We start from the raw sequence: 10526 nt of genomic DNA on the forward strand, positions 1-10526 counted from the left end.
ATCTAGGATGCCTTTGGGTTATGCAAGATATGACATTCTCTCTGACTCCCTCACTTGGAAAATATCCTAATAGATACACAATGGTGTTCAAAAGTTTGTGAACTCTTTTGAATTTTCAATTATTATTTTTTTTTGCATTAGTATGACCTAAAGCGTGATCTGTTCTGCACACAAGTCCTAAAAGTAGATAAAGAAATGAATGAAAGGAAACAAAAATATCATCACAAATGCCCGTCCATTTATAATATACAGTAATTTGAACTGACAATACATGGAAATCTTAATTCTTGACCTATAGTTGGGATGGCACACGCCGGCATTTAGAATGCTGCAGTTTGGTCATTCTACTTAGCCCAGCCAATTGATTCTCAGACTTGCAACTGAAAATCCTTCAATCCACAGGAGGATTTATTTTGGTGGTATCAATGGTCCTGGGGATGGCAGTGGTCGTGGTTCAAGCCTCTGTTCCTTAATACAGATCACACTAGAGACAAAAGCAAGGAATTATGTTTTGCTTTGTAATTCTCTCCTTTCCCCTCCTGTGAATTGCAAAAGAATGGGCAGACAACTACTCTGAGGATGAGCTGCTTGTAGCACCAAATCTGGAACTCCTACACAAAATATTGACTGGCCAGGAGGTTTTATGACCTCCCACCTTATGTTCTATTATGGGGAAAGTACCTCTCAAAACAAAAAAAGATAAAATGACAATACAATGCCTGAACAATACAAAGATTTGGCTAAGGAAGACTGAGATAAGCCTCTATTACATGAAGCTGACACTATAAATTGCTTCTATGCTTCATTGTTTTCTTGGAAAAACAAAGCAACACAGATCTCTTAAGTGACTCGATCACTAATTAACCTCTTGGATAGTAGCACTGAAAAAAATCAGCGTAACCAATGGCTCTGAGAAATGCAGAATTGCAATAATCTAAATCTTTGGGAATCAGAATAATCTAAACTGCTTTGGATGATCTCTTAAGGACTACAAAATAATACATTTTAAATAAATATGTTTCCATGTATGTGTTGTTAATAATCTGAGATAACAAATATTAATGTAAGATTAATATTAATATAATATAATATTAATATTATACAAGTCACATTTTCAGTGTATCAAGTTCTGGGTTCAGAATATTCACTTGCCTATTACTAGAATTTTAAATTATCTCTGATGTTTGTTTCAATGTAATATCTCACCATATAACCCATATAATTGGTAGCTTAACTCCAGAACATAAACCCAAGACTAAATTACTTTATTGTGTAATTTCAAGTATTTATTGTACATAAGTGTGGAAGTTCATTCAGGTAAAAAACATAATATAGTTACTTTGGACTATATGTAACATACAAAATAAATTCAAAAGCCTAGTTATTAATCATCTTCAGGAAAATTAATTACCAGATTTCTGAGCTATACACATCTATTGTTTATCTTCTGCTTCCATTGGAGCATCTGATGATTCTTCAGCTTCTGAAAGCTTCTCATCATCTGAAATATATGCAAAATAAACATTTTTTTTAAAAAAATACTAATATTACACGTATGTAGAGACACTGATAGGAAAAACATTGCCCATTTCTCCTGGGGTCCCCTATCTTATTTTTTTTTCATTCTGCATAGTTTAATACTGCTTAGTTTGCTTAGTTTACTAACAGTTGCTTAAGAAAGACTCCCCCAAAAGAGACTTATGACCCGTTTTTGAAATTCCAGAGTCACATGACCACATTTTGAGTGCAAAGGCAACTGGCCCAAATGACCACAGTAGTTATTTAATGATTATGTCATTCATTCATTCATTCATTAGATTTCTATAGCTACCCTTCTCAGCAAATGACTTTGGGTGGCTATAGAAATTGAACAAATAAATAATAAATAATAAAAGAATTAATTAAACCAAAATGTCACAATTGTTAAGCAATTAAGCTGTGGTCATTAAGCAAATCCTTTGTTTGCTGTGTGGTGTTGTTTTTACCGGAAACAGGAAGTAACGGGACATTTGTTTAATGACTACCGTATTTTCCGGCGTATAAGACGACTTTCTAAACCCTGAAAATCTTCTCAAAAGTCGGGGGTCGTCTTATACGCCCAGTCGTCTTATACGCCGGAAAATACGGGTATTCTATTTTATTCCTTTACACATGTGGTTTGTCATATTACTCATCAAGTTTTCTCTCTCCCCCCCTCTCTCTCGCTCAAACTCTATATTTTAACTGGAAAAGTTGGGGGTCGTCTTATATGCCCAGTCGTCTTATACGCCGGAAAATACGGTACTACAAAAAAGAACATAAAATCGGGTCCAGTCACATAGTTTTACCACCATCATGACCTACAATCGTTAACTGTGGAACTCAATTATAGCCACAACTTAAAGACCAACTAGAAAGAATAAGACAGCATAAGGTAAGTTGAGGGCAGAATTCANGGGGTCGTCTTATATGCCCAGTCGTCTTATACGCCGGAAAATACGGTACTACAAAAAAGAACATAAAATCGGGTCCAGTCACATAGTTTTACCACCATCATGACCTACAATCGTTAACTGTGGAACTCAATTATAGCCACAACTTAAAGACCAACTAGAAAGAATAAGACAGCATAAGGTAAGTTGAGGGCAGAATTCAGAACTCAACATTTAATAAAGCTGTCCTGAACGTCTCTAAGTCAATGAAAATTTGGAGAGTCAAGCAGCTACATAAAAGGGAGGGAAACTGTGGAAAACGATCATGTTTTTATGTACGGTACTAGCATAACTTACTTTCCAGTGTCTGCTGAAGCTCGTGGATGGTGCTCAGAAGAACGTGAAATTGCTTTCGTCTCAACTCCAGCTGAAGCACAGAAAGGAAATATACTGAAGAATATGGACTTTTAAAAAAGACTCTCTCTATTCTGAATCAATAAGCTTATCAGACAAACTTACTTTGTCTTCAACACTTTCTTTGATATGAGACAGATGCTGCAGTTCTTTCCCCAGAGCTTCCAACTGCCTGAGAACATATTAAGTGCATTGTCATTTAACGCATAGTACCTTCACTCGTTTTATTTTAATCGTTTATATTGAACACATTAACTGTTCAAAATCCCCTAAGTAGCTCATTTGCAAATAATAATGAAATTCTGATTTAAACCAATTAACAGAATCCAAACCAGATAGAGCAGACTTTCGGCAGTAAAATACCATAAACCAAGTATGAAAATGTCTGCACAAATAAAAAGGCATTGGAGAGAAAGCAACCTGTCTAATTTTCTTCTAGAAACCTTGGGGGGGGGGGAATTATTCCAAAGACAGATTACTCAGCTGAGGATGCCTTATCTCACCTTTAATGGCAAAAGAATCCATAAAGATTATTGTAATTCAGGCTTGCGCAAAAGCAATTTATTTGAAATATTCATTGAAAGCTCAAAATATTAAAGTAGCACTTTCAATTGTGCCGGGAAATGAACTCAATGAAAAGCCCATTTTTCAAGATTAGCAAAACTAATCCATACTTCAGTTTCTGTTATGTTTTCAAAAACAGGAGTACATACTGTTCATTGGCATACTACCAGCCCCTGTACAAGAAGTCCTTGATTTAAAACAGTTGTTCAACAGAATGTTCAAAGTTACAAAGGCACTGAAAAAAGTGATTTATGAACTTTTCACACTTATGACCATTGCAGCATCCCCATGGTCACATGATCAAAACTCAGATGCTCGGCAATTGACTCATATTTATGATGGTTGCAGGGTCCTGAGGTCATGTGATCACCTTTTGTGACTGTTTGACTAGAGATCAATGGGGAAGCCAGATTCACTTAACAATTGTGTTACTAATTTCACAACTGCAGTGATTCATTTAACAACTGTGGCAAGAAATGTCGTAAAATGGGGGTAAAACTCACTTAACAAATACTATTGATGATGGACATATAAATTATTTTGCCATTATTATTTAATAGCGGTACTCTGTAATGTATTTGCTACTTGAGTTCATTTCATACTTACTTCAATGTTTCATGTCTATCTGGATGTTTCTGTATTAACTTAGCCAAGCTATCATATTCTGAAAAGAATAAAATATGGATCATATCCCATATTGTTCCAATACCACGAAGTATGACATTGATAATTCAAATAATTTTTAAAGTGCATATTTTATTTAGTGTGCAGAACTCAAATTTGAAACATAGTCCTTTCTTTTTCTTGTTCTATTTTTATTATAAACTATAAACAATATAATAAAACAAAAGGAAAACAATGTAACAGTAATTAGGTAATCTCAAAAAGGTTTAATCAGCAAAAACTAGCAAAAAACCTTCCTTTTTACTTATGTTACATAGACCTGCAGCATCAATGGTAGATCCAAGAGACAAATCAGATCCTTAAAAGAGAGTAAAACTGCTCAGAAGAGGAATTTTTACTCTCTTTTAAGGAATTCCTCTCTTGAAAAATTCCTCAGAACAGGGATTTTTTTTAATTTTGTCATTTAGTTGCTTTAATCTTCTCCACATTTACTTTCACCTTATTCTATCAGTAACTGTTGCTTATATACTGGGGATATTCAAAAGTTTAGGTGACAGCCAACCCTCTTGTATGAACTTCCTGAAAAATTTCATAGAAACCTTGAATAATGTGGGAGACAAGCTAAAAGAGCTCCTAAGCCTAAGGAATCAAGTAAATATCTCAAACTATTATTTTCTAAATAGCACTTGAAGAAATAGTAATGAAAATATCAAAATAGCATCTCCATCCCTTCCCTTTTGCTCCCACAAGCATTCCAACAAGATACTATGTAGAAAAGCCACTGAGAGATTAAAGCATGTCAACAGGTTCATAATCTATCCTCTTTTGGAGACCAAAACGATTTCCTTGCCATCACCATATCTAAACAAAAAATATATATCAAGATTTCATCTAAGAGTTCCTGGAGTTGCATTCCCCATCAGCTTGGTGAAATATGGAGTAATGAACACTATCAACAATTATTAAGATAGGATAGATCCACAATTTTTAAGCAAAGGCCTCACTATAGCTTTTAAGAGGACTGCTAAAAAGAAGCATTATTAATTTCAGTAATCTTTGACCAAACAAATTCTTTAGAGATCTTTATATCGCAATAGGTTCTCCAAAAGATTCAGAATCTAACTAAAGGTATACATTCCAAAGTCACAAATCTGTTTGAGCACATCTAGAATCTCTTGAAAGTTAAAGTCCAAAATGAACTTATCTATACATCATAATCTAGGAAGAAACATTTCTGCTGTGGAACCCTTGATCGCCAGAGGTGAGATCTACTCCCTCCTTCTTGGCCTTCTGGAAGGATCTTAAAACCTGGCTCTACCAGCTGGCCTGGTGCCCCAACAGAGGTGCTCTACATGAGGGATGATTGATGTGATAAAGATCCCACTCTCTATGCTACCCGTTCTCTTCGTTTTTAGTTTCTATTTAATTCTTGTTAATTTTAATTGTTTTATATATTGGTGGCATAGTAGTTAAAGTGCAATATCTCAGGCAAATTCTGCCCACAGCCTGAAGTTCGAGCCTGATGGGGGCTCAAAGTTGACGCAACCTTCCATCATTTTGAAGCTGATAAATTGAAAACCCAGATTGTTGGGTGCAATATGCAAATAATGCTTCTACATTGCAGACTGCCCAAAAAGTGCTAGAAAGCGCTATCAGGCGGTATATAACCCTAAATGCTATTGCTATATTATCTTTTTCATCATTTTGTAAGTTGCCCAGAGTTGCTTCAACAGTGAGATGGGGGGGGGCATATAAGTTTAATAAATAAATAAAATTGTCAACTGCAAAATAAACCTTACCTTGGCGGTTTTTTCGTATCCTTTTCGCTTGAAGAATTTGCTTTTTGCACTCAGCAATTTTTTCATGAGCTGCAGCTATGCTGTTTTCTTCCCAAAAAAAATAAAATTAATGACATAATATTACTGAACTATAAAAATTACACCAATCAGTATGTAGCAACATTACCCAAATTGATTTTCATCTCCACAACTTTAAACAGCTCAAGAAGTTAAAATACATTGCATTTTCTGATATTGTAATTACTGCCAAAATACTCAGAATGTTTGTCTGTGATGTATGTGTGTGTTGAAGCTAGTATTTCTATAAAAATGTAATTACAAGAATCTGGTTCTAAGGTTGATTAGACATAATATAAATGTTTATCAGTCTGTAATCACAGCCTTGGATAGCTTACTATGAAAACAAATTAAACTATTTACAATGAACCAATAAAATGTATTAAAAACTATAGAACAGTAACAAAGGTAAAATTAATTAAAATGGAACAATTCAAAAGACCAGTACTAAAAAAAAATACTGCTTTCATAAAAGTGAGATCAGTGCAGCTGCCACTTCTAACATCAAGGCAACATTTTGAGCTAAGAGATGGACTGGGAACCAGTGAAGGTCTTGAAATTCTGACATGGTAAGTTATTACTCAGTCAATTATCTGAAGTTTCCAGAATATTTTTGAAAGCAGTTCCCATGAAATACTGTAGTCGACCAAATGGAAAGTTACTTAATTATAGCTAATGATGACCAGACAGTATCACAGCTAATGTGCTAGCCTAAGCTAGTAAAAATTGATATTGTATCATCTCTAATGACAGATAAATTAAAATCTACTAGATAGGAACTGAGTTTAAAAAGTGTACAAACTTTCTTTGTAACAACCTGAACATTATTTCCATGTGAACCTTCTAGGTTCCAAACAAAGGAAAAAAGGTTGTCTTTAGCACCTAGCTTTCAGTTTACAAGATAGAAATAAATCCATCTTATCCTCAATAACAATTTTAAGAAAGAATTACACCTATGGCAGTTAAAACATTCTATTGTACCAATAAGAAAAGGCTGGACTGTTCCAATATGTAACTAAAAGCATCTCAACCTGAACAAGCGTTCAGGAGAGGATGATTACGATTAGAATATTTCAACCTCGAAATCCTTTTTATACCTGATTTGAAATAATTCCTTTTTTTAAAGAAGTAAAGTTTACATTTGACACTAATAATCAGGAAAAAAATGATTACCTATATCTTTGTAGATTTTTTCATAGTTCTCCATTTCTCTGAGATTCATGTCGTATACTAGTAGAGTTTTTCCCATTGAAAATTCACATTGTGAAAGAGTGCTGAGCATGCGCTGATACTGAGTATAGCTAAACATCAGAGAAGGAACATACGGCATTAGTAGCTAATCAACAACTCTCAAAGGCACTATCCTAGATACAACTTGAAGCAAGTTAAAATAAAGTAGATTTATTTTTGTTTTCGCTAAGGGTTCTAACCAAATTATGCCAACACATCTGAAGAATGACCCTGTGGCCAACAGATTGAAAGAAATCAGGTTGTATGCCAGTATCAAAAAAGGAGACTTAATAGAGTGCGGGCAATCTTTGTTTGTAGTTCCTTGATTGAGGTATTGTTTGGTTCTTGGTTGTTGATCCAATGTTAATCTTAGTGTTAATCTCTGCTCATTTGGGTGTGGATTGCTAGTGAGGAGGTGTTTTGGTTTGTTTGACTGTCTCTTTTGAATGGCATGTAGATCTTAGGAACTACCAACTCAAACAAGCTAACAGAAAGCACACAAGCTAACAGTAAGCTATAGCCAATCAAGGAAGAACCAAGACACTAACACGCAACCCCTTAGTACCGGTATATAAAATGAGAACAAGCTCCACTCTAAACTGGCACTGATGATGTTACCTAATTTGGTTATGAAATGTCTGCAAGAAAACAACCAAGCTCAGAGAGCAACAAGAACCCTGTAGTTCAATCCTGAGCTACAATTATTCTTTTCTATTGGCATATTATTGATGCTTTTGAACATTGGCAATAGGATAAACTTCTGAGAATACCATACATAGCCAAAAAACCCAAAATGGATAATAGAACTCACACCAACCCCAAGGCACAATTTCCAAAAGGCAACTGAAAACATTTCACTTTTCATCTAAGCTTTCTTACGTTTTTCTGGACAAGCAGACACATTTCTAAACAAACCACGAGCACTCATAATCACTAGCCTACAACTATCTCATAATAATTCCTGGAGGAATTATTAGAAATACAAATATTAGAAAAGAGTGCCTTGTTTTCCAGCATACCAAATTTCCATTCATTTTAAGAAAAAAACAGTTTAGAAAAAATATTAGAAGAGTATCAATCTCTTCAGCAGGAGTTGGTTAGTGACTGCTTCTTGCCCATGGCTGTCATTAGCTTCTCCAAGGCAACAGACAATGTGAAAACTACTACTGAAATCTCATCATGTTGTGAGATTTTAATGTTCTTTTTTGTAAATTTAAAAATTGTGGAGGAAGTAGCTCTTGGAAATTTTATGAGAACATTACAAAAGCACATGTATCCAATGGCACAACCATTAGAACAGTAATGCAGTATCCCAATTCATATTACATTCACTATCAGAGGTACCTAAAAAACTGATAGAACCATAATATTGTTCCATAATATAATTATATATCCATAATGTAGCATACAGTATGTAGTGTGAGGAAACTGGTATCCTGCACTGAAAGAACAGTCTTAACTGAAGGTACTTAAAATTTATACAACAAATAAATAGCAATGATTTACTTCAGAATACAGAATAACAGAGTTGGAAGGGACCTTGTAGGTCATCTAGTCCAAACCTCTGCTCATGGTAGACCCTATACCATTTCTGACAAGTGGCTGTCCAGTTGGAAGGGACCTTGTAGGTCATTTAGTCCAAACCTCTGCTCATGGTAGACCCTATACCATTTCTGACAAGTGGCTGTCCAGTCTCCTCCTGAAAGCTTCCAATGATGAAGCACCCACAACTTCTGAAGGCAAGCTGTTCCATTGGTTGATTATTCTCACTGTCAGAAAATTTCTCCCTGTTTCTAGGTTGACACTCTCTTTGATTATTTTCCATCCATTGTCATTGTTCCTTTTCTGGCCTTCGGGTGCTTTGGAAAATAGGTTGACCCTCTCCTCTCTGTGACAGCCCCTCAAATATTGGAACACTGCTATCATGTCACCCCTGGTCCTTCTCTTCACTAGACTAGCCATGCCCAGTTCTTGCAACCGTTCTTCATATGTTTTAGCCTCCAGGCCCCTAATCATCTTTGTTGATCTTCTCTGCACTCTTTCTAGAGTCTCAACCTCTTTTTTATAGTGTGGTGACCAAATCTGGTTGCAGTATTCTAAGTGTGGTCTTACCAAGTACTAAGGTACTTAGTACCTCCTGTGATTTTGATTCAATCCCTCTGTTAATGCAATTTAGGATTGCATTGGCTTTTTTGGCTGTCGCCACACACTGCTGATTCATATTTAATTGATTGTCCACTAGGATCCCCAAGATCCCTCTCATTAAACTGATTTTGTCTGATGGCTTTCATTTATTTGTTTTTCTTTTATTTGATGATTTGTTATTGTTTTTCTTAGAAATATAAATCAATGCATTTTCCCAGCACATATTAGCTAGCCTGTATCACACTATTCAGCACTTTCTATAAAACCCATTCATTTTAATTACCAAAGCAGTCCCAATATTGCCAAAGATATACTTCAAAATATGTATTACAAAGTTATAAAATGTTGTTCTCACTCATATATATGTTAAACCATTTCAGATACAGGCCATTAGATACAAATTCCATTTTCTGTTAAAATGAACATATGCTATAGATAGCACTGCTGTTGAATGAACTGTTTCCACATTTGATTTACAAATAAAAGACAGCAAAATACCCTTCTTCTTGAGATCCAGAATGGCACCACTTGATGAAACTCTTCACCAACAAATTAATCCGTCTGTCATCCCCTGCACCATCTCCATCAATCAAAAGTCGCTTGCGAATAACTTCATCTAAAATAGCAATAATATTTCTACAATGAGACAAATTATCACTTGTCATAGAAGCCTGTCATTAAAAATGATTTTTTTCTAAAAAAAATTGTCATGGAGGATTGTTAGCTTACAAAAAGGTCCTGACTCACTTTATAATAAGGATGTGTAAAACTGAGACCTCCATGGGGAACTTATCTGAACTGGAATTTTACTGTAACAATTTAATTAGTTGTTAATTATATGAATCAGTTATGAGAATTTATACCATCATTCTGTTTTTATTTTTTTGATAATCTTGACTCCTAGTGACTAGATGGAGAAGTCCATGCAGTTTTCTAAACATTTTTGGAAGTGGTTTGCTACTGCCTTCTCAGGGCTGGGAGAAAGTGACTGGCCCAAAGTCTCTACTCCTAGTCCAGTGTCCTAACCACAAGACCAAACTGGCTCACAATCTTATTCAAAAAAAGACATAGGAGAATAAAGTGTATTACCGTATTTATCGGCGTATAACACGCACTTTTCCCCCCTGAAAATAGGGGGCAAATGATGTGTGCGTGTTATACGCCGATATACGGCCAGCCCGGGTAAATTCGGCCATATTCTTCAATACGGGCCGGCCCCAGCAGTTCCCCTCTCCTCTTTGTGTGTGTGTGTGTGTTTGTCTCTCTCTCTCTCAATTCTCCC

At 35.4% G+C, this 10526-nt stretch overlaps 1 protein-coding gene across 1 annotated transcript in view; it reads right to left on the reverse strand.

The window, feature by feature from the left end:
* Window positions 1-218: 218 nt before the first annotated feature.
* Window positions 219-10526, reverse strand: part of THOC7 (THO complex 7) — a 13791-nt gene continuing 3483 nt past the window's right edge. Inside the window, exons 2-9 of the mRNA XM_015819401.1 lie at window positions 9743-9860; window positions 7043-7170; window positions 5813-5899; window positions 3996-4053; window positions 2931-2997; window positions 2769-2838; window positions 1412-1501; window positions 219-484 (exon numbers count right to left, since the gene is read on the reverse strand). Of these exons, the coding sequence (XP_015674887.1) occupies window positions 1434-1501; window positions 2769-2838; window positions 2931-2997; window positions 3996-4053; window positions 5813-5899; window positions 7043-7170; window positions 9743-9860 (596 nt within the window). The 3' untranslated portion in view covers window positions 219-484; window positions 1412-1433. The remainder of the gene's footprint in view (window positions 485-1411; window positions 1502-2768; window positions 2839-2930; window positions 2998-3995; window positions 4054-5812; window positions 5900-7042; window positions 7171-9742; window positions 9861-10526) is intronic.

The sequence above is a fragment of the Protobothrops mucrosquamatus genome, unplaced genomic scaffold, assembly GCF_001527695.2.
Source record: "Protobothrops mucrosquamatus isolate PMUCROS unplaced genomic scaffold, P.Mucros_1.0 scaffold914, whole genome shotgun sequence".
In the NCBI taxonomy this organism is placed as follows: domain Eukaryota; kingdom Metazoa; phylum Chordata; class Lepidosauria; order Squamata; family Viperidae; genus Protobothrops; species Protobothrops mucrosquamatus.